Source organism: Dunckerocampus dactyliophorus, chromosome 1 (assembly GCF_027744805.1).
Source record: "Dunckerocampus dactyliophorus isolate RoL2022-P2 chromosome 1, RoL_Ddac_1.1, whole genome shotgun sequence".
NCBI lineage: Eukaryota > Metazoa > Chordata > Actinopteri > Syngnathiformes > Syngnathidae > Dunckerocampus > Dunckerocampus dactyliophorus.
The window spans coordinates 34,989,823-35,015,187 of NC_072819.1; the positions used below are offsets into that span (position 1 = coordinate 34,989,823).

The window sequence follows — 25,365 nt, forward strand, 5'->3', positions numbered from 1 at the left end:
ACAGGAAAGCTCTTTCTGCTCCATTTCCATTGCAGACAGTAAATGTCATGAGCAACCACTAGCTTATTTCGTAGGGCCAGGATGGCTTGCTGAGGGTTGTTGGCACCCCGCTAGGACTTGTGGGAGAGCCAGTGGCCTGCTAAAAGGACCATCACTACCTAAATTACCATGTCTTTCACTTTGTTTGAATTCAAGCTCATTTTGGTATAAAGTCAGCAAATAAAGCTGCTAAAATGTTTATGGGTGGAATTAATTTTAAAAAGAGTTGAAAGAGTGACTGAAATAGTAAGAATTTAAGATTTATTGGCATAGTTTGAGTCCAAGTTAAGCAAATTGCCCTAGAGTATCATGATATAATCTGTATGTCCACATCCAACCCATTACCTTCTGTTATGGCCACACTTAACTGAATCATCCTTTTAAGCCCTTCAGGCTCTAAAAGTGATTCAAGCTTGGGACAGAATACCCTCTAAATTTAGAGTGTACAAGAATAGAGAAGCTGCAGCCATTGTGCTGACAAGAAAATTAGTTTTTAAAATATTCAAAAGAAGAACTTGAACGACTCAGAGGATAGCCATGCAGTTGTACTGGAGGAGTCTAGGGGGGATAACGTGATAATGTGACATACAGATGTGTGCGAGCTGAATAAGATCATACATTTTATGATGATTGCCTTGTGCGACGTTACAATAAATGCTCAACAACTCAAACGCAAAGTTTCAAAAAGCATGGCCTTCCAATTATTAACCTCAAAGCAGAAGAGAGGGAATCAATAATAGAAACGATGACACTCACCAATACGGCTTCCGGGAGGACGGCATGAGTCAAGTACACGGAGCATACGGAATGGTGACATCCTCAGTGGGGGGTCCCTCTCCCCCATTCTAACCTCAACCGTCCGAGGGTCTCCCACCCTAGGACCACTTGTAGTAAACCCTTTGGAGTTGCCTGATATATCCATTATTCTGAAAGACTACAGGTTTAAAATTCCAAATAGTCCCACCAAAAATTGAGATCACCTCAGTTTTGTCCTGATGCGCAGGAGACCCAGACTTCCAGTTTTCAGGCTTCTTAGAACTTCCAGTTCAGGTATTCAGTGAAGAACAGGTCTAGTGCTCCTGGAGGAGGGGCGCAGTATACGACTACTGGCCCTCTTGCAATGCAATAACTCCCTCAACTCCTACTCTACACTTCAGCATTCACCCGTAGACACTCCCTTTATGCTTCTCTCGTTTTCCCCGCAGTCTCACACTGCTTGCTGACTAAAGAAGGTCAAACAGTACAGACAGGCAAAATGCTGCAGAGACACTCCAAAAAGACGGCACTATGACAGGTGATTTTCCCTCCAACCTCACAAGTCATCCTGAAGAAAGACTTTCTCGTGCCTTAACTGTGTGACAGCCACCACCTCTTCTCTCCACGGCCATGTTGCTTTTGATTTGCAGTCCACTGTCCTGTTCTTCTCCCTCCCTCTCGGTCACGTTTCTCTGCCTCTTTCTCTTCTATTCCGGGCAGCACTCTATTCAGACTCTCCCGCTTTCCACTCCCCTCGCTCGATGTCTTTCTTGTAGCCCATGGCGCGCCTATCAGTGCTTTCAGTGTTGTTAGTCCTCTAGCTCCCTCCCTTCACCTTGCCGATATCCTCCTCCCTCTCCTGTGATACCAATCTTTGGCTCTCTCTCTCTCTCCTTCTCTCGTCTATCCCTACCTCTCTCCCTCGCTGCTCCCATCAGTCTGGGTCCACAGAGGTGTTCTCTCTGTTTACAAGAAGCCAACATGTTTTCTGCTGGATCAGCTTCTCTCTTGCACCGTGTCTCTACCGTACAGCTTTTCAGTGGCATCTTTGCGCCAATCTTTGCTTTACTACCTTCTTTCCACCTTCCTCTTCTAATCTCCCCATTTGACCTGCAGCACAATCCATTAAGGACGGATGTCCACGTACACACCCAGTCTGACATACACCACTGTGCATAAAGATATTGCGTGACCCTGTAACAAAGCAGAGAATACAGACTATGAGCAAACGTGGATGTGTTAACCTTATATCTGATGGGAAGCCGCAACATCGAGCGAGCATTAAGAGCTTGTTTTGTTCAATGGCATGGGCAGCATAGTAAAGGTCCCATTACTTTTCAAAGTGATTTAATTCCGGTGACAGCAAGGCATCAATCTGACTGTAAAGCAATGGGCTATTTGCAAAGGGCAGGCCATCTGTAGTGAGACTGAAGAAAGGGTGGGATAATTTTATGGTGGCATAATTACTTGTACAAGTTTTCAATTAACTATGTACAAAATAATGTACTTGTAGACAACTATTTAAAAAATGGACATCTTTAGACCTTTTTGGGTTATAGCAAGGATCACCAACCACCAGGCCGCAGATGAAAAATTTTTTTTTAGCAAGCAAGTACTGCTCCAACCAAAGAAAGAAGTATTTAAAACCGAATACCAAAAATCTTAATCGCAACAGGTGATTCACGTGTTCTAAGTACTTTGTCATACAGGTCGACATGACACATACTTAGAACTAATAATAATAATAATAATTATAATAGGAACCAATTGGATACTATTAAAAATAATAACTAAGTGCATTGTACTTTCATGTATTCTGTTCTGTGCAGCAGTTCACACCAACACAAACATCTGCTCAATGAGTTAGTGATATTTTGTTATATCGTCAAAAGATTAGCAGCTACTACTACTAAATACAATATAATGTCTGTATGATCCCTATCTTCTGATTTACTAAATCTCTTTAGCAAGTACTTTAGGAATAATAAAGTTTATATGGAAGATAATCCAGTTATAGTGACTAATATATAAGGAAGTCGAGGTGTCTTACAATAGTCGACAATTCGATTTGAGGCGTCTGATTCAACTACCAATCTTCATGTGATGGGTGTACAGTATTCTGTAGTTCTGAGATGGTGTGGGCTATAGATGGAAGTGGCGTTCTGCATGTTGGGTTAAAGCAAGCTTTAGGAAATAAGTCCGTAGAAGGAGAGAACTAGGAAGTGTTGACTCCTGCTCATGTGGCGTTTTAGCATCTCGCTGTGTCTATTTCTAATAAAAGTCAGACTTTTCTACAGCCACCCTGTCTTGTGTCATTTAGTCATCATTACAGTATAAAAATGTCATGTGATCAAGAGTGTACCAATCTGACTACAGTGGGGTAACCTACAGCTGCTGCATTATGCATAAGCATTCTTACATAAAATGTCTTTGTTATAAATAGCACATTTTGATACAAAATCAGCTTAATTTGTGTTAATAAAGAATTGAAAAAGACGTGTGTGTTTAACAGAACACCTATACTTACCACGCATTAATAAAATCACCCGCTTCAGTGGCACAATTCTAAGGAACTGAACGCTAGCTTTGAACATTGACAAGACTGACAACATGTACGGACTTCTTGGCCAATAATGGCTACTAAAAAAAAATCATCCAAAGTGTGGAAGCATTTTGAAAAGGTTAAAGATGTGTCCAAGACGGTAAAGTGCAACTTGTGTCAGCAGCTTCTTATATATCACAACAACCAACATGGCGTATCATTTAAACAGGAAAGTGTGTTACACCAACTTCATTTTATATCCCATCTATGGATTTTAATTAGAGATGCTCCAATCAGGGTATAAAAGTAGGGATTTCCTGATCTGATCGTCAGGATCGGGATCGGCTGCTGATCCGCTGTATTTGTGAAGATTGGATAATATCGGCTTCCGCCACGAGATTGGGCTGATCCGGTTGCCGTATCACATTCGTAACTCTGAGCCACACTCCAACATGGTCGGTGCAGTAATGCGCCTCAAAGCTGGTTGCCACTCGACTTCCGCCACCCGTAAGAAGAAGAAAATGTAACACCACCATGCAAACATGTCAGCGGTGTACCGTGGTGAAGTTAGTTTCACATTGGACATTGGATATTCGGTTCTGTAGCTACAGCGGTAGTTTCCCCTCACTGTGCCCAGACTGCTACGTCACGGTGTAGGGAGCTCGCACAGGGAGTGCCGTGCTAACCGCTGGCTGCTAAAAACAGGGACCGCACAAACACTACTAAACATGTCGAAACGGCGGCAAAAAACCTCGGACCTTAGTTTAGCTAGTGCAGCTGTGTGTGTGTGTGTGCGCGACTCAGGCTGCTTGAGTATATTTTCACCGTGTTGTGTTTTACTGCTTTAATATAAGGACCATTTTACAATGCCCACTGACGACGTGCAGGTTCTGAGTGAAAAGACGAGAGTCGTTTATTCTTGCACCCAGCACGTATCAACCGTCAATTGCCATTCTCAACACACACAACACACTGCGGCCTTCAAAAATAAGAGCGCTCTTTGTCACATTTGTCTAATTGTGTAAAAAAAATAAGGGTGTCATTAAAATACCTAAAAAAGACAGCCCTATAAGGAAGGGCTCAGAGAACAATCATTTAAAAGTCTGCAAGCAGTATGTCAACAAGATATTATTAAAAAGAATTAGTACACAAACATAAAAAAATGTAAAAATCAAAGTGATTTTGACTACTGCAAGTTAAAAATTCAACAGCCATTCATCAGTATTGTATTTGAGACTTGCACAAGAAACAGTTGACAAAGTTCAGCCTAATGAATGTGATTGACATTTTGCTTTATTAAGTAAATGTTGGATAAACGTTAGCTGTGGAAGCTGAAACAATATGTTTAGACAGACTGTCACCTGTCTTGCTAACCAAACACTTTGACGAAGTAGCTACATTTGTTTACCTTGGTGCTGACAACACACAATGACTGCCATATTGATGTAGAGTTATGCATCCTTGAGCTTTAGACTTGTTTAAAAGTCAAGGACGAAAAGTGACCATTAAGCCCTTCAGCTCTCACCGCCTAGTGTGATTTGATACATCAAAGATCCTTTCTTGCTCAGCAATAACCTCCACACTAGTCTTTTTTTATTACATTACAATTTTTGTTCACAGTATTGTTTTTCATTTTTAACCATAAATACTAGGGACGAGCCAGTTAGACGAGTATCTGTTACGGATAATGCATTTTTGCGGAGTACGCGCATGAAACAAGTACAGCTTGTCATTATCCGTAATCGTGATGAAGGAAAATCTTCATTGGGTAACTACTTATGTATTCATGCTCTGTGATTGGCCAGTCACACACAGCGACCGCCCCTTCCTAGACAGACTCTCTACAGCCAGAGAGGAGTACGGCTTGCCTCGCGTTGGTCACTGCCTCCACTCCGGACGTTTTTTTTAGGTTTGCCTCAGCTCAGCTCATATCTAACATTACTTGGTAAACTTGTTTCGTTACGTATGCGGTGCATTTGACAAGACAGAGCTGTAAACATCTCATGTTGCATGGGTCACAGCCAGTGTTTTTTTCCCCCGTTTGCTCCAAATTTGACTAGTGACAAAGTCAGTTGGAAAACTTGGCTCATAGTATTGAACGCGGTGCTTTTGAAAAAACTACAGTGAACAAGGCTGCCAGATTATTTCCCTGTTTGCCATCACTGGATGTTTGCATGAATCACCAACTTCACACAGATCATTAAAAAGTAATTAAATAAAGTCTTACAGATCACTTACACACATACACAGTACACATATACTGTAGCTGAATAACAAACAATAAATATAGCAACATCTGATTAATCCATGTCAATTTCAGACTTAAAAAAATGTACCATTTAAGCCCTACCCATTTCCAGTTAAACCACGCCGACTCACGGTTTATGCTCCGCCAACTCTGAGTACAGATACGGATACAGATCATTTAGATGGGTGAACAGATACAGATACAGATAGTGATATACTTGCTCATCCCTAATAAATGCCGCAGCCTGCCTCCAGACAAGAGAAATGACAGACATCAAAGAGCATATAAAGTCCCAGAGGAACACAAGCATGCAGAAAGTGGCTTAGAGGGCTGGAGGGAGGGTGAATTTAGACCACTCCTAAACCTTTATATGCACTTGGTATCTGCTGAGTCTTATTATTTAATAATGGCTCTTGAGGGTCTACTGTAAGCTATCTGTTCCATATGTGCCAGTCCCTAACATCTCCACCGCCTGCTATAGCTCTCACTGTCAAAACAGAAAGAATATTTACTGAGATGCAAATACTATCGGTGACCAAATAATGACGGATTATGTTCACGATTGTGTGGAGGAGCCTGAGTGCAAAAAGCAAATGTTCGCTACTGCTGCTTTAAGGAATATTTCTGCTTTTGTCACTCACGTATATCCATGTCATCTTAGTTTCATTTAAGTCTCCTGCAATATTTTTGTGTCTTTTTGACTTTGTTGTCATAATCAATTAGGCTTAATCTCTGTTTTGTTTTTGTTTAATCATGTTGCGCTTTGTTTTTACTTAACCATCACCCTTGAAACCACAAATGAGGTTGTGTGGAATGTTGATATATATGACAGCAGCTTATCCTATTCTCTGGTTGCAGTGTTTCTTCAACATACACATTGTCAACAAGGTCATCAAACGTTAACCCAGCTTTCACGACAATATTTTAAATAGGGTTGAGCAACTATTCCATAATGCAGTATGACAAAATACTGTATGTGTTCACAATCTGAATAATTTTATTTTTCTGAATAGAGCTGCACAATAATGCAAAAAAAAAAAAAAATGTGAATCACAATTAAGAATTTCTCTTGGAGATGAATGAAAGTACCCCTCGTCTATCTCTATGGCAATGTTTTCAATGTTTTGCTCTAAAGAAACTTTGAATGTTCTGTCTGCTGTTCTTCATCATGGTAGATCCCAGACGGCTAGTTAACTTGGGACTTTCTTGATAGGAATGAATAAAAAAGCAAAAATAATCCATCAAGCAAAAACACGGCACGCCCATTCACTCGACCGTACATAAATACATCATTTTATAATTTCAGACAAAAAAAAAGCTATGGTTACAGAAAAAGTACATCTTACTTTAACTAAGGGTTTATTTCTTGTATAGTCATCATTCGAAGAAACATTTTCAATTCATTTCAAGCATACAATAGTCTTGAGAAAAGCACACAACAAAAGAAAAAAATCAGTCAATGTTGTTATTGAATCCAGCCAGCTGGGAGTGAACAGTGTTAATGTGAGCAAATGTGCAGTCGGGAATAAGGACGTCACTTAATGCAGTGTTACTGCATTGAATCCGGGGCAAAGACAAGGTCGTGATGTACACAGGGACTGATGTGGGTGTTCTGGAATTCTGCCTTATTCTGCTTTTATCTGGAGGTTAAATGGCATCTAGATGTGACTGTATAAAAAGAACAAACCATTCAAAGGAGTAAGGAAAAAAGAAGACCATCTACGATAAACAAGCATACGGCTTCAACATAATCAACTACTGTAGGTGTCAGCCCATTTACCAACAAATTAATCACAAACCCGCTGTAAGCGCTCTGGCTGCTGCCCAGCTCTTCTAACATACATAAAAGCTATAACGCCACTGTGAGGCCCACTTACACAGATGAAAACGTGTATTCAGATGAATACAGATGGTTAGAGAAAGCTAGCAACTGGCTGAGGGACAAGGAGAGTGCAGCAGAAAAGTGAGATTGCGTCATCATGTTGCTGTATTAAAGGGTGCAACGTGCTCTGGCTGCTGAATGGCACACAGTGAGTCAGCAAGACCAACGTGCCGATATACACACACATACGCACACACACACACACACCTTATCAGTGTATTAATAATGGAGTAGCATTAGTTCTGGCTACTGCATCAAACTCGGTTCTTTTTATGGCTTCTCTGGCATTTCAGAGAACAATCTAATGTTCCTTCTACATACGGTAAAACTCTTCTTGCTTCTCAAATAGGCTGGTAGACCTGCATGGTTATTATAACAAAAACATTAGCAACTTAATCTATGTTTGTCCATCTAAGCGAGGGGACAATGCAAGAATGATCACAGAAGGTGTTTTTAACTCATAGGTTTATAGCAGGGGTGCAAACACTTTTTCAGCATGCAAGCTAAAAATGAAAAACAAATATGGAAAACATAATTTTATATATATAGTAATCCTTTGTTTATCATGGTTAATTGGTTCCAGAAAAAAATAGGACAAAATAGGCCATTTAATACATAAACAAAACTCATTCTCGTGTGTGTCGCATGTGTGGAGGAGAGGAAGTGACGTCATGGGTTCAGAGTTGAGTTTTAGCTTGTCGTGGGTTACGGCCGCAACAGCAGCCTGTGTTGTTATTATGAATGTTATTATTATGGTATTGTAGGTTATGTTTATTTGTTTTAGACATGCTTAACAAGTTACATTAAGGACCATCATGTAATTAGAAAGAAGCAGATCTTATATTTAGTCCTACCCCTTCCCCATGTCTATTACTGATAATTCATTCACACCCTAACTTTTACATGTTGACACTGACAACACTGAGGATGTTGACTTAGGTTACAAGTCTTTGTGAGCTGTGTCTTTAATTTCCTTGTAGTCAATCAACATGATGTCATGTTCAATATTTGTCCAGTTCCTTGATTCTTTTGACAGCAAGTACTTTTGCTTCCACTTAACTTGATGTCGATTTTGCAGTTGGCAAGTGCCTTGAATTTCCCCATTTCCCATTTATTTATTATTATTTTTATTATTGTCGTTATGTGCCTGTTATGAGATACAAAACAATAAAATAAAAGCCTGTTGTACTGGAGATCAAGTGTGGTGCTTGTCTCACCCAACAATTACTAACCTAGTCACTGGGGTGTCACAAAAATGAATACTTCAATACCAAGTCGATATCAACGTGCATAAAATACATCAATGTCTTATTTTTTTTGGTATTGTCAGTATCGAACATAGAACATTCCCATCGGCGAGTCGTATCGATACTTGCCGGAACTGATGTGGGCTGTAAACGCGTATGAGCACCAGTGTTGCCAGGTCGGCTCAATATAAGCCACTATGAACTTGTTTTTTGTAAAGTCACTTGCAAGTTCCCTGTTGTGTGTTAGCACCACGACTGTAGGTAGTGTTCTGTCCAGTGACCCTTCTTTTCATTTGTCTATGTCACAAACTTACTATTAGTTCAGTGATGGCCTATACTTTTTTAATGGGTACCGGTGGCCTAGCTCAGACCTCACAGGCCGCATTTACACTATTCTTCTATGTCAAGTCGCGGGCTGTAAATATGACGCAGTAAGCCACAAATGGCCCGCGGGCCGCATGTTTGAGGCCTTTGAGACAGTAGGAGTAGTGTGTGGAGATATATATTCCATTATTTGGACTTTAGAGCTAACTAACTATGCTTGTAGCGGAGCAGGCTTCTTTCCTTACATGGAAAGAAGTGGTTAAATAATAACGTTAGGATACCGTCATGACACATAACATTATGATATGCTTATGTTATTTGGACTAAAATGTTATTTTTCCTTTACAGTCTCAATCAGACGGTGGTACTGACCAGGAAAAGCAGGAGGACAGTCACACACACTAAAGGCGTAAGCATTACGCCTACTCTGGGTAGAGCTCATGGAAGCTGTCGACAAAACCGGCCTCCAGCAGTTGGCCGAACCCCTCACACTCAGCCAAAAATCACAGAAGTTTTTGAAAGGTACAGAAAATATGACTAACATTCAAATGAAGCCTAGTATCTGAATAGGGCAGTTGCTGAGTTTTTGTGCACGGGTTAAGTTCCCATCTACATAGTAGAAAAGTATGGATTCTGTCAAACTCAACCACAAATATCAGTTACCAAGCAGAAATGATTTAATGTATATGGAGATACCCAAAATCAACACTGAAACTAGATCTTATCAGCTCATCTCTAAGAGAATCTATGTTATGCCTGCACAACTGACCTGTGGACAAGCAGAGCTGCACAAACCTTCATGTCTATTATTACGCAGTACATAACCAAGTCATGGAAGATGCCCTCATGGTGTTTAGGCGGCAGTGGCCTCAATACAGATCACACAGGTATGTAATTGAAGTACAATTTTTTTTTAATCAATTCAGGTGAGAATCTGAAGGAAGCCTTTGATAAGAAAATAGAGGAATGGAAGAATGATATTTCAAGAATGGACTGGTCGCCAGCCAATCGCAGGGCACATGTAGACATCCACATGGAGTACCTGGAGAAAACCCACGCACACACGGGGAGAACATGCAAACTCCACACAGAGATGCCCAAGCGGACATTCGAACCCAGGTCTTCACGATCTCCAGACTAAGTGGCCAACATGCTAACCACTCGGCCACAATGTTAATAACAATAATACTACTACTAATAATAATAATGTCGCTGTAGCTTGGTTAATATGCAAGTCACATTATGTAAATGAGCGTGTTAATAATGACAAGCAGTTGCTGGTCATTTTGAGCAGTGCCACCCCACGTTTAAGGACACTTTAGGAAGAAATAAAACAGTGTCTTATGCATCAGGCAGACCCAGAACAGACAGAGGCCTCAATCCTAGACAGGCCAGGCCAGATGAGTATCAGATATATGACAAAATGCCGGAAATCATTGCTGAGTAAGATCCACTTTCCTGGCGGAAAACAAATGTAAGTATGCCGTCTGATTTTGCCAGAAAGTATCTGTGCATTGCGGCATCAAGTTGTGCGTCAGAGAGTTTTCAATAATTCTGGCTTGATTGTCAGTCCCAGGCGGTCAAGACTGACCCAAGAAAACATTGGCATGTTGGTCTTCCTGGAACTGACGAAGTAGTTAAAAAATCCATAAGAACAACAAGAAATTATGCCTGTGTTGGAACCTGGAATCTCCGCAAAGTGGATGCACATAATAAAAACATACTTTATTATTTTTATTCTTTAAAATACAGTTATTCATAAAAATGTTCATATCCCTTTTGGTACTGTAAATTGACTGAATATCATCGCGTCGCAGCAGCGCAGTCATAATGTCTTCATTCGTGCATGTAAACACTATGACGGGAGAGAAGTAACGCAGAGCGATTGTGAGGTCTGAGTTTTTCGAGGAGGCATTTTTGTGATGCAAATGTATTACTCTTTTGAACGCATATTGTTTTGAGAAGCCACTCTTTACTTAAAGGAAAACTGCACGTTTTGGGAATTTTTATTTATTTATTTCCTTTTTCTGTGCATTCTAACAAAAGAAAGCAAGTTAGTATGAGCCAGCTAACAATGCACGTCATGGGAGGTACCTATTTTGACGCTAAAGCACTAACAAAAAAACGTTAAAAAAACATGTTCCATTTACATAACTGACCTGTATATTAACCAAGCTACAGTGATATTGTTATTCTAGCAGCTAACACGAAGAACTATATTGATCTGCCGGAGTAACATGACTCCTCGGTAGCCGCTAGTCTCAGCGTCACTCGCAACGCCTCAAGCCACTGCAACGGGACAGATGGAAGAGTGGATACTACTGGCTCTCAATTTCGCTACGAAGACTTAAAAAGATGCTAGTTTTCTGTCAGCATTTTTTACCTGACGACTGGAGTACAAGTCTCGTGCTGGAAGACATTGCCACCCCAATGAGAGCGAACACTAAGTGTCGTCGCTGTTCCTATGCTGTTGTTGTTGACAGAAGTCCCAGAAGGGAAAGAAATATGTGTTCATGTTTCACATAAGGATTGTGGATGATGGGAAAAATTCCCCAAAATTTGTCCTTTAAGTGGCCCCACCAACTGACGGGAACTACATTCCTCATCACCGAAAACTACAGACTGCATGATCCATTACAAAATGCGGACAGACAGAGAAGCGAAAAGTGATTGTGTGAGCTATAAGCATGTGTTTGTGTGTGTTGGATTAAGGTCATTAGAGTTTTATCTCTCAACATTCACAGTAAACACTGCAAGGCCAAGTGTAGTGGCTGGATGTTGTTTTATTCTCACAAAAAAAGAAACAGTGAGAAAAACAGACATTTAACTCTTAATTGCAATTCCCTTGAACGGCAATGCTCACAATAAGCCAAGCTACTGTGTAGTGGCCAAGCTACAAAGAAAGAAATGAACTATAAGACTAGTTCATACATCCAAGCTTATCATAGTAATGCCCGGGTATCTTACAAATATGCCCCGTGGGTTGTGAGTAGTATAGGAGTGACATCAGAGCAATCAGATGCCGTGATTTTAGTAAATGCGCTGCAAACGTCGAATCGAGGCAACTGGACTCTTCTTGTTTGTTGAAGAGTCCTAGGGTTTCCGCTACATGTAATGGATCTTGGCGGGGCTCCACAGCTCCGTAAAAGCCGCCACTTGGAAATTTGTTTTTTTTCTGTTGTTTTTTTTTAAACCTTGAAAACAAAGTTAAGTAATCCAGTGTATGGATGCAAATATATGCTATATCAGGAGTGCCCATTACGGCGATTGTGAAGGTAGTGTGGGTCGCCTGTCACCTGCATCATTACTGTGACTTCATAGATATCATATGACGTCAGTCAGCTCACATTAAGCCCCCTCCTGATTCTTTCTTGTTCCGCCGCATAAAAAAAGTGGTGAACAGATGTCGGCAGCTACACATGGATAATGCAACTTTCATCTTAATTATTCCGATTACGGATAAACTACCTCAGCATGAAGATGCCTATATCTGTAACAAAAGTTATCCGTTCACTTGTAGTGGCTATTCATGTAGAAAAAAAGTCAACTGTTTCATGGCTGCGCTTCGTGTCATGAACTCTATTATTTCACGATGAATTGGTAAATGTGCCCTTTGCTGAAAGCTTTTTAATATGTTGCCTTGACTACAGGTGCATTGTCTTTTGCATAATTCTTTTAATTTCTCATATACAGTATCTTTTATGTTGCATAGCAAATGCTAACTGGACGTAATAGATGATGAACGCTACGTAGCTATTCTCACTGACATATTACTCAGTTTATGTACACAACTATTGAGGAATTACAGTATGTGTAATTATCTTTATTGCCATAATGATGTGAACTGTGAATTACTGAATGATATCAACTATTTTGATGACCTGTAAACTTTGAAACTGAATGTGAAATACTAATCATTAGTATTTATTGTAATAGTTGCAAAGTTTACCGCTTATATTTTATATATGCTATATGTTTTATAGTAAGAGGTAGATCATTCATTCATCGTGTGCACCCCTGATATACATGTACAATGTACATAAATACTCGTGTCTATAAATAAAATATATAAATATACTGTATATATTCTTTATGTTTATAGTAGGAGGTAGATCTTTGGGACAAAATAGCCCACAGGCTGAACAAGTGTGAGCACCTCTGTGCTATATAGATACATGCATACTCTATTATTTACATCTATCAAATATCATAAAAACATTTCATTACACTTTATTTTGAAAAACATGCATCGGAATCACCTGTCTGCCTTGTTGGCACTTGACAGATAAGGAGTGGAAGAAAAGACTGAGAGAAAGGCATTTAAAGTAAATTCATGCAATTGTTGTTCAAGCCTGTGAAAACGACCCAAATGTTGACATTATTACCGACAGTAAATTTAAATATTAAAAAAACAAAAAATCCTGTCACAGCGACCCAGCAGCGGCGATAGTTTGCCTCCCATGCAGCCCACCACCATAGCTTGAAAAAAATCCTAGGGTAAACCCTGAAGACGTTTCACCTTTAATCCAAAAGGCGTCTACGGTTCTCAATTTCTCAGTATGGAGTCTCCTTATATACACTCCTGATCAAAATTATAAGACCACTTGAAAAATTTTGAATTTACATTTTGCACATTTGGATCTTAATGAGGTTTTAAGTAGCCGCCGTTTGGCAACCCTGCACCACCTGAAGCTCCAGTGTTCCACTGAATGGAAAAAGCACCCCAGGTCATGATGGATGGTCTTGCTTATGCAGCTTGACAATCCAACCACGTTGAAAAAGAGAAAGCTTCTTAGCTTTAGCCATCAAGAGGGCATGACTGTGAATGCCTGACATAAAATGAACATTTTGAGCAGCTTTTATATCCTGTGGTCTTAAACTTTTGATCAGCTGACAAGCAGCCTATTTCAGTTTAATTGTTGTTTTCAATAAATTACTTTTTCAAAATGCTTTTTGTCTCACTCCCCCTTCTTGTTTTTGCATATTGTAGCTCTACTTAAAACCTCATTAAGATCCAAATGTGCAAAATGCAAATTCTAGCAATTTTTCAACTGGTCTTAAGATTTTGATCAGGTCTGTATGTCTCTGGAGGGTGTGTCCCCTGGGGATGGCAACAATGGGGCTGTTGTTGTGCTTGTGGCCGGACGTGGCTGGTGAACGATCATCCTGCATTAATAAGTCATTTGCCTACCTTGTGGCAAAAAAGCTTTTTAGTGGCCACTCCTTCTGTGGAATAAGATGCTCTTTGGGGGAGGGATGTTAGGACATTGTCATAAGCAAGGTACGTGATGCCGCAAACCTCCTATGTTTAGAGAGGGGATTTCCCACTTGAAATGGCTTCGAATGGCTTCTTTCACACCTCTTTCAAACCAGCGGTCTTGTCTACCCAGAATGTGGACATCAATGGCTTGCTTGGTCTCTCCAAGGTAGAGGTCATTGCGCCTGTCACTTCACTGCACTGCATAAACAACATAGCTGAGTTGGCTTATTTTGTCTTTGAGGTGAGCGAGTTTGGTTTGTTGGTGGGTTTGAAATGTACCGATATACTGTATTACTGTATGTTTGGAGAAAATCCTTATGAGTTTCTCTAGCAAACGAGCCACATATGGGACCACCATAATTCATCTCCTGTTTATATCATCAGGCTTGGCTGTAGGGGCCCTTGTTCACCTGACAAAGGCCAAGTTAAGATAGCCACAGTTAGAAAGAGCCTTTCTGACATGTGTCTGTTCCCTCTGTCTTCGTTGTCGGCCGTAGAGATCTTCTCTGCTCTGTCCTTGAATGTTCTGATAAGACCTAGTATTCTATTGGGTGATGGGAGTCAAAGAGCAGGTACTGGTCTACGTGAGTAGGTTTTCTGTGGATCTCAACGTTGAGGCTTTTGTTCTTGCATGCTCACACTTTGCAGTCCAAAAACAGTACATGTTGGCCACAATGGGAGAGACTTGTGAGAAAAGTTGGAGTAGACTGCATAACTGGTGCAGTGTGAGGTTGGAATGGAGTCTTGTTTCAGTCGTTCCCCGACTGTATCAATGGCCGCAGAGGTGGGGATGCATGTGAACAGCGTGGTGACGCTGAATGATAACATGGTCTCATCTTTGGCAAGTCTTAGGTTCCGTACCTTGTTGGTGAAGTCTGTAGAGTTATGGATACGTGTGGGGTAGCGGCAACCGGTGAAGTAAGAATGGTGGTTAGATGTTTGTCAGTATGGTAGGTGGGGGAGTTGAATCTCCTTCCTTGTGAATTTCAGACAGACAGACAGACAGACAGACAGATAGACAGATAGACAGATAGACAGATAACTTCTGGGGGGATGGCAAAGTTAAGTCTCTTGGATGATACGTCTTTCTCTGTCTGATTTAAAAGTCTGTTAGATAAAGTCCTTAGCCATCTGTCTTCCTGTTCCGGTGCTGTTCCAGTGCTTTTCATCACACAGTGCGTAACTCTTGTCAGGAGGAGTTTACATTTTCTTATTTGTAACTGTGACTATCCTAACTTGGCCCTTGTCAAATGCGCCAGGAGAAGAAAGGCCACTACACCCAAGCCCGAGGATAGAAACAGGAGATGGAATGTGGCTGTCCCATATATGGCTGGTTTGTAGTATTTTCTCCAAACATAATTTTTATGATTTCAAACCCACCAACACCCTCAGACAAAAGCACCCACCAGGGACATAAATAGGGTGACTCCACACTTACAAATTTTGGAACCGAAGAAGCCTTTTGGATTAAAGGTGAAATGTGAAGCAAAACAGAAGAGTCCAGTTGATGACTGAGAACCTACGCATACATTTAGTAAATGCTATAACCTGCTATAATAATGCTATAAAATATGTGTATCTATGTGTGTTCCTATGTGTATGTGTGTGTGCGTGTGCATGTGTGTTGAGAAATAGTACTGCTTTGGCATGGTGTAAAAGCAATATGCTTTTATTCATGCAAAATGCCATCAAAGTACACAGGAGGCAACAAACGAAGCAACACATCCCTTATTCAAAATGATTGTACTTACTTCCAAATGTGTAGATGCATATGTGTGTGTGTGTGTGTGTGTGTGTGTGTGTGTGTGTGTGTGTGTGTGTGTGTGTGTGTACCAAGGGATCCAGTCCTGTGCAGGCTCAGGTAGGCTCTGTCTCTTTCCAGCCCCCCACCCAGCTCTCTGCGCAGGGCAGTGCGGCCCAGATGACTGGCATACTGACGAAGGAAAGAGGGAGCGCTGTGGGACGCGGGAGGATGCATGTTGCACACGACCATCGGCTCTGAGGCACACGGTTGCAGAGGAGCAGCAAGGACAGGTAAGAAAAGGAAAGAAGAGAAAACAAGACAAGGCATGTTGAGAAGAAGAAAATTTAGAAAAACAAGAAAAGAAAATAAGGAACAGGAGCACCAGAATAAAGACAGAAATTGGAAGTGGGAACATGAGAAAGATAAAAGATCACAAAAGATATACACAGAGAGGTTGCAGGAACATGTAGCAACAATACAATTTGTATCTAGAGTTGGATGACAAAAGCGTGGGGATGTGCAACGCTGCTGCTTATGATAGAGCAGAACTATAATACCATAGCAAAAAGAGCTCAAAGGAGAGCAAAAAGAAACATGCAAATGAAAAATTAACAAGACTAAACACATGGTGGTAGAACTAAAAGATTTATTAAAAAGGCGGCGGAGGAGAATATCTATTGTTAGTCTGCATCACATGGAGATGGAAAACAAAAAATGAACAACGAAACCTAACCACTCATGTAAAAAAATATTACAAAAATCCCATCACCAGCAGTTGTATCATTCTTTATATTTCTTATCATTAATTTAATCATTTTGCATGTTGTGTGAACAATAATAATCACCCATTTCGAGTTGAACAGTAAATTTCCTGACTGGCTTAGTGTTTCCCTGAACTCCACACAATGCACTCACAGTTTTGCTTTGAGCAACTCAAATCTCCTCTAAGAACAAAGTGTAAGATCAGGCCAGCACCAGCCTTCATACTGCCTCTGATTAGCACTTTGAGTAAGGACGGGAACGTTTCACCACTCTTTTACTTAGCCTGATAAAGTGAGAAGCGGATGCAGGCGGGTGAGAGGAAGAAAGATGCTAAGTAAAATATGTAGTTCTTTGGTTAAAGTTTAATGTCCCTCGTCCCCTACATCACTTCCTCCATGCAACTGCCTCTCTCCTCAGGGCACCTTTCTCTCTCTGGAAACAAACTAAAATAATATCAGGACAAAAACAATGAATGTAAAAAAATAAATAAATAAATACAAATAACAAACATGGGCTGTTATCCATACAGTTGCAGCAACAACAATAGCCGAGTATTGGCAAACTGGAGCAGAGCCATCATTTCTTGCCTGACATAAAACACAGCTTTTAAATGAACACTGAAACGCGACCACTTGTTTTCTCACTTTCCTTCTGCTTGTTAAAAGAGAGAAAGTGTGAGAAAGAAAGCATTCCTTCAGTCTGACCTAGTGTATGTCTGGAGCCAGACAAGGGTATAAAACACACACATACAGTCCATACACACACATTTCCAAGTGAGGTTGTTGGCATGATGCAGGTGCAGTCCTTCAAACTGGCCATCACCACATCTCATGATGACTTTGCTTATACTTATTCTTTTCACAAGAGCCAGAAGAGCACAATGTGACCCACTTACAGCATCACGGTGAAGAATGAAACCATTTATTCAAGTCTTTGATTACAAGCTGCACTAAATCAAGTGAGGCAGCAAGAGCTCAGTCTATACGGAGGAGGGTCAAGATTTGAAGCCTGCTATGAACCAAATAAATTGCTAGTTGTTGAAGAGATGCTAGTGTACTTCCTGACATTTGTCAAGGTTCCCTTCAACCAGGCACAAAAACTCCCCCCAAACTTATCTTAGTATGTGTGTGATCCGGCTCTGGTGGTGTAAAAATACACCACGGGGTATTTCACTTAAGGGATCACAATTACTAAACAAAAATAAAGACTAAATTAAAGTTGAAAAGGCACCAATCAGGCTGATGTAGGGTTAACATGGCTGCAGTGGATGGAAAAAGCTTAGGCAGGGAAGTTTATAAAAATGGCCATCAGTTCCAGACAGTTGATGCCCTTCGTGAAGCCATCTTCACCACTTGGAGCAATGTTCCCACTAGCCTCCTGGAAACACTCGCATCAAGCATGCCCAAACCAATTTTTGAAGCGATTAACAAGAACGGTGGAGCTACTCATTACTGAGTCCTACTGAGAACATTTTTTGTTCTCGTTTGGAGAGTTTTTTGTTATTTTTTGAGCGATGGTCTTAAACTTTTGATCAACTGATAAACAGCCTATTTCAGTTTAATTGTTGTTTTCAACAAATTATTTTTTCAAAGTGCTTTTTGTCTCGCTCCCCCTTATTTCTTTTGCATATTGTAGCTCTACTTAAAACCTCATTAATATTCAAATGTGCAAAATGCAAATTCTAGCAATTTTTCAATTGGTCTTAATTTTGATCAGGAGTGTATAAACAAAACAGCGCAAAATGGTGCATGCTTACAATGTCGTTCGCTGCATGTTAACCCTTCCTGTTGGAATAATACACAATGTTCATTATTTATTCAAGTGCAATTTTTGCTAAAAGAGAATGAGTCCTTTTTTTTAATGTATTATGTTGTTTAATTTATTTTAGTTAAAAGCTCCTGACATTCCAATTGCAATGTTAAATACTCTTGAGAAATTAAAGTTAATTGCTTTAGATATTGTGTACTCGCATTATTATGCCATATATTTTCATTACATTAATGAAAAAATGGTCTCAAAATAATAGCAATAATAACGTTTACTGACAATAATTTGACAATTATCATCCAGCAAAATACTGTATGTTATCGTGACAGGCCTGAATACAGGCCTTGAATATGGCCTATTATTAGTTAAAAAAATGTGCATATTAAGCAAATGTTACACACGTTTTGCTTAAATTAAAAGACAATAATAATCACATGATAATCTTCATAATCATAATAATAATCCTAATAATACACGGGCTTCTGCTGCAGCCGTAATCCACTCAACTCTGAATCCCCGATGTCACTTTCTGTCCTCCACACGTCCGGAGCACATTTATAGCAACACATACGAGCATGACTGTTATTTATGTCTTCATTATGTCTACGCCATTAACAGGTTTTCTATGATCTAACTACAAAAATATTTGATTTATAAATAAGGAATCCTACTCCTACGCAGAAATTCACTTACCACGGTCGGGTCTGGAACCAATTAACCACAATAAACGAGGGATTACTGTATGTCAATATTTTTGAATTTTTAAATAATGAATGTTGACCATGAATCCCATAAATAATATCGCAATATAATACAACCCTGATTGGCTGATTTGAACGCACTTTTTGGGGACATGGTAAAAAGGTGACATAGGTTACGCGATGAAGTGACGTCATGTTAGAAATTGAGATGCAATGAAGCCAGTAGAGGTTCATCAAACATTGCATTCATCGTGGCACCATTATTGACTTTAAAAACATTTGTGGAAAGCGTTGCAATTTTTCATGATACTGACGGATAGGATTTTTTAATCAAATCCAATATCTATATTGTATGTGCTCATCAATATACTGTATGAGGAAAAATACATAAAACAATGCAGTGCTTGGATATTTCATCATTTCATTTGACCATCATGAGAATAGTATTATGTATTTGATAATCATTTTTATGTCTCACATAAGGATTGTGGATGATGGGCAAAATAAAAAAAAAAAAAGAGCAGATTTCCTTTAAGTCAGTACTCCACCCACACTTTTATAAATGAGACCTCTGAACTGTACCTCTTGATGGAAAAATACAAAAGTGTTACAGATCAAAACATGATCAAATGATCAAAACACTGAATATGAATCCAGAGATTGATCATTTTGATAACTGAAATTTCAATTTCCTCCGTTAGAAAAGTTTAAGAAATTGCACCGTAAGTATATTGCGTGCGTTAGATGTGTCGGGGTCACAAGTCTCACCATTATCCCTTGCTGTAGATGGCTCATCCAAAGCCATCTGCTCTGCCAGTTCAGACAGGGAGTCATCAACAGGCCGAGCGCTTCGTAAAGACATGGACAGCCTCCTCTTGATTATCTTCATCCGATCCATCTTCTCAGGTGCAACACCAGCACCCAGAGGCCTGAAAGAGGGGAACAGCCATCAGCACTATTTGCATCTTCATATTCATGCCTGCTGCTCTCATTAAGATCAGTGGTATCTGAACACCACCATTTGTCTTCATTGTACAGTGAATATAGTGTAGTGCAGCCTCTGCGCATTTTCAACAGTCCTTTGGGCTGCCAATGATTGTGTTTGCTCGTTCAGCATGAGTTCTCATTGTTATGTATCCCATGTGCAAACCTTGCAGAATGAAAGACACAGGGTGGCCAAGAGAGGCAGGCCCATAGAGACAGAGAGAGATGGATGACGGAGACATAGAGCAACAAAATAAAATCCTCAAAAAAATGGAGCAGTCATCCCAAATGAGCTATGATTGACACTTGCGCCTCCACTAACTGTTCATAATCGATAAATAACTGTCAAAGTTCAGTATAATCTAGTGCTGCAAGGCAAACATATGAGGCAAAATAAAACCCCCATGCATGACACATTATGATGATGTCCATGACCAGACAGCCCTGATGGAGAGGCCATTTAGAGTAGAGTTCGTAGAGCCAATGTTTATAGTAGCCAAGCAGCCTGCCCTTGGAGCACCTTCTATCTCTTCTTATTTGGTGGGTTTTGTTTTGTAGTATGCACTCTGAGGACAAAAGTATTGGGACGCCCGGCCACTTGGAAGAAGTTAAAATGGTAAATTGGAACCGGTCCCCTGTCTGCAGCAAAAGTAGCTTCTGAGAAGAATTTCTGTAGAATTTTATATTGCACCCGAAAGAACGGTTGTACTTCATTCCAAAGTTGTTTGACCTGGTTGAGGTCAAGGCTTTCACACCAAGCTCATTCAATCATATCTTTATTCATGCAGGAAGAGAAAAGGCCCTTCAGCAAACTCCCAAGTTTGAAGCATAGAATTGTCTCTGTAAGATGATGAATTAAGATTTGGGGGCATCTTAGGGTTCTTGTCTAACCTTTGGTTGACTGATTATGAAGTGCGCCTCAATTCCTTTGTCCATACACTGTACCTTTTAGTACTGGGATGCTTTTAAATTTATATATTTTTAAAAAGCCCTTCGGTGACTAACAATGCAGCAGTAAACATGTCTTGGTGACCAGTGATTTATAGGTATTTGCCACATATACACAAGGAATTTGATACCAGCTACTGGAGTAATATACACACATACAAGCATGAATGTGAACACTGGATATACAATATACTGTATGTAGTAGGTGTGTTCACCTGGATGTATTGATCCGTTTCGGTTCTGCTTGTTCGGATTGGTCCACTTGCGTACTGTTTTGGTTAAATTTTATGCCATTTTTCTCATTAAATTTATTACTAGAGTGATCTAACCGCTTCACGCGGAACTAAAGTCCTGGGCAAGTTTCCGCACGGATGCCTTTGAGTGTCGGACACTACAGACTGAGGGGGAGGAACGCTAGTAGCTCGCAGGCATGACAAATGGTATCATGGCAAATGCAAGCGAGAAGCCTGAGCTGGAAGACCCTCCCATCTCACTACGGTCCACTGTTTAAAATTACAGATGGACAAAGGCAAGTGGGTAAATCCGAAGTTGTGTGTCGACATTGTTCCACGGATATCGGGTATGCTGCAGGAAACATTTCTAACAAGTTAGCGCACTTAAAGCAGCATCATCCGGCAGTGAATATTACATCTACAACAAAGAAAAGCAGCTTAGTGCAAACACCAATAATTTCAGCATATAAACAACCTCTAGCAAGCAACTGTGACCAGGCCAAAGCAGTAATACATGGTATTGGACTTTTTACAGTCACAAGATTATGTCCATATTCAGTTGTTGAGAGTGCTGGCTTTAAGTACAGTCGTAGAAAAAATGTTAGGCCACCCTGGTTTCTTCAGTTTATTGTTCAATTGAATGCCTGATGCAACAAAGGTACCTTTGTTTGGACAAATGTAACAATGACAACAAAAATAGCTCATAAGAGTTAAATTTTTTGGCCGTACAATGCTATAGTTATTCATGTAAGAACTTAAGTAATTTTGGTTATTATGAAGAAAACCATGGAAGTTGCTAGATATCTGCTCTTAAATTCAACTCTTATGAGCTATATTTGTTATCATCATTATATTTGTCCAAACAAATGTACCTTTAGTTGTACCAGACATTAAAATGGATCAATAAACTGAACAAACAAGGGTGGTCTCATCATTTTTTCCATGACTGTATATGATTAAAGTTCTTGAACCTCGCTACGAAATACCATCACGTTCTCACTTTAGCCAGAAAGTTACACCAGCACTTTATGAAAAAGCTAAAAGTGATGTTGTCAACGAACTATCATATATGTCCGCTATTTCGCTTACGACAGACAGTTGGACTTCACGTGCAACAGAGAGCTATTTAACTGTAACTGCCCATTACATTTCGCCACAATGTTTAAACAACTGTTTAAATTCAACTGTTTATTTTGTTATTATTTTTCTATTTTAAAAAAAACTCAGCCTCTAATTTATTTGAAATATCACCCAAATTGGTCACTTTCATTTATTATTTTTTTTTTTTAAAAAAGCTCTTTTCTTCCTTTTTTGCACCGAAAATTGACCGAACCGAGCAGTTCAAGAAACTGAACCGAACCGAAATTACATTTTAGTGTACCGTTACACCCCTAGCATGTAGACAGGATAATTAACCAACTGTACAAATTTAGAAAGTCAGTGAGAAGTTGAAATGGGGACTGAGTAGAACGATGGTGAGGGTAGATAAACTTCTGAAGTCACTGGTGGCCCTGGTGTGCAGGGCTGTAGCTTTAGAGGGAATTGAAGAGGTTCGAGTGTGTGTGCGTGTGTGTATGTGCATGTGGAAGTTTTTTGTGTCTTGTTTCCTTACATTCTGCATCACTGGCCTGGAGGTAGAGGCCACTAGAGCAGATTATTTCAGTATTCCATCCACTTCCTGCTTCTTCTATCTCACCCGTAAGTGCTCAGCAGCTGATGCGCACGCACACGCGCACACACACACACACACACACACACATACACACACACACTCAATGAAATGCACAAGTACACGCACCCACCGCCTTTCTTTTTGTGTCCAACCTTGCAGGCTTGAACAAAAGCTATTCATCCCTCCAATTCTCTCAGTCTTTCAGGCTTATTACAGACACCCAGCGCTGTAAGGGAATTCAAACCCTGTGATCCGCAATCACGACAGCTGTTTTTTTTTTCTCCACAAAAAGATGCACACTAGAGTATCCACACTAACACCCCCCCACCCCCCAACTTGCATGTTCTCACAGACTTTACTGTTCAGACGAGGAGATTATGCTCCCCTCATCCACCCTTGGCGACATCCCCAAATTGTCAGGAATAAATGGCTCACATAACGGCAAAACAGATGATAATCAAGAAAATACCTACCTACACAATCAAGTGATCATACGAATGCTTCTACTCACATTATCACAGAATAATAAGTTCAATTTTAGCTGCTGCAGTCCTCATTTTATATGTTACATGAGCAGAGCACTTCTAGCTGAGATAAAGCGGGTCAAATGTGCCTGAAAAGGTTAGAAACGGTCAAAGATAAGGAAAGTCGATGCAGCAATTTAAAGGCTTACAAAGTTTTCTAGCAAATTAACTTTAACCAGAGTTTCTGCACCGTGCCATTTCTTACATCTGTCAAGAGAATTCTTGTTTTTATTAATAAATGTGTATTCAATGCAGAGTACTCTCTAGTGCAGATGGTTGTGGTGCAGTGAATAGAGCAGCAAAGGCACCTCGGCGTGTGGGAATAGACATGTGGCTCCAGGCTGCAGCATGCACAGGCCACACTCACCAGACATCCAGCAAGCCACTGTGAGACAGTAGCCCCTACTAAATAGACAAGGGGATTGGGAGGATGGGATGGTGACTCCAGATGATGACGGCTGCTGGAGTACTGTGCTTGTAATCTACACAATGCATTGTTAAGAAATGCAGGAAGGTGTGCTGCCTAAATGGAGCAATAAAACAGAAGTGGGCAAAGGTTTGTCAGTTAATTGACCCAGAGGTAAAAGAAAATCCTCGCCAGCTTTGGAGTGTATTGTTTAGCTGTCTCTGTTTATGGCCCGTGAGCATGTGCATGTGCGTCAACCAATGTGCAGGGGAGGGGGCACAACAGAGGTTAGGTGAAGTGGCACACCCCTGAGGAGGGCAGAGGACGAACGCGGTCTGATTTATTCAGGCACACCATTTGGGTTGCTAGGTTACAGGCCTAGACTGAAACCACAGTTTCTCTCTCTGAGGTGAAAAGAAGAAAAAAAGAGAAACAGCATTGCCACATCATCACCCATGATAGATAGATAGATAGATAGATAGATAGATAGATAGATAGATAGATAGATAGATAGATAGATAGATAGATAGATAGATAGATAGATAGATAGATAGATAGATAGATAGATAGATAGATAGATAGATAGATAATTATTCTTCATGTGCCTCTGCTTCACAAACAACCAACACTTTGACACAAGAATGTGACATACAATGTGATAGAGCGGAATAGGTCCCTCAATATCACTCACAACATGGCTTGTCGCAGCGTCTCAAGGGTGCATGACTGATGTACAAATCTGCCCAAATACTGACTACGGCACAACATCAGATAACCCAGCAGAGAGGGTATTCATCCAATAATCTCAATGGCTCCTACTCAACATACAGTATTTCCAGTTTGCTGCAATTGTGGCAATGCTTTGGATTAAACTTTTGTGGTGATCAGGAGTGCTGCCGGCACTGAGGAACTGCGGTTCATTGAGGGAAACATGAATTTCAACATGCAAAGTTACGTTGTTATGCAGAGCATGCTCCCCTCCCTTGAGAGACTGGGCAGCATGGCGGTTTTCCAACATGATAATGAGGCCAAACACGCCTCTAATATGACAAATGCCTTGCTGAGGAAGTTGAAGGTGGTGGAGTTTCCAAGTACTGTATGTCTCTAGACCAACTCAGCACCGGTGGGGCATCCTCACGTGGAAGGTGGAAGAGCGTAAGGTGTCTAAAATCCACCAGCTTCACCAGTGATGTCATCTTGAAAGAGTGGAAGAGGATTCCGGTCACAAACTGTGCACCTGTGGTGAATGTGATGCTCATTGAGTTTTAAGGCAGTGATAGATAATCCTGTGTGTGATGTGTGATGATGCCCACACAAAATATAGAC

At 40.4% G+C, this 25,365-nt stretch overlaps 1 protein-coding gene across 7 annotated transcripts in view; it reads right to left on the minus strand.

The window, feature by feature from the left end:
• Positions 1-25,365, minus strand: part of LOC129180478 (cyclin-dependent kinase 17-like) — a 50,879-nt gene that overhangs the window by 24,284 nt on the left and 1,230 nt on the right. For 3 of the 7 annotated variants that reach the window (XM_054774993.1, XM_054775011.1, XM_054775003.1), the window contains exons 2-3: positions 20,041-20,201; positions 16,132-16,296 (exon numbers count right to left, since the gene is read on the minus strand). In XM_054774993.1, coding sequence (XP_054630968.1) covers positions 16,132-16,296; positions 20,041-20,170 — 295 coding nt within the window. In that variant the 5' untranslated portion in view covers positions 20,171-20,201. Of the gene's footprint in view, positions 1-795; positions 1,850-16,131; positions 16,297-20,040; positions 20,202-25,365 lie in introns of those variants that run through there. The other 4 variants (XM_054775044.1, XM_054775036.1, XM_054775026.1 and 1 more) reach the window with 3 other exon arrangements.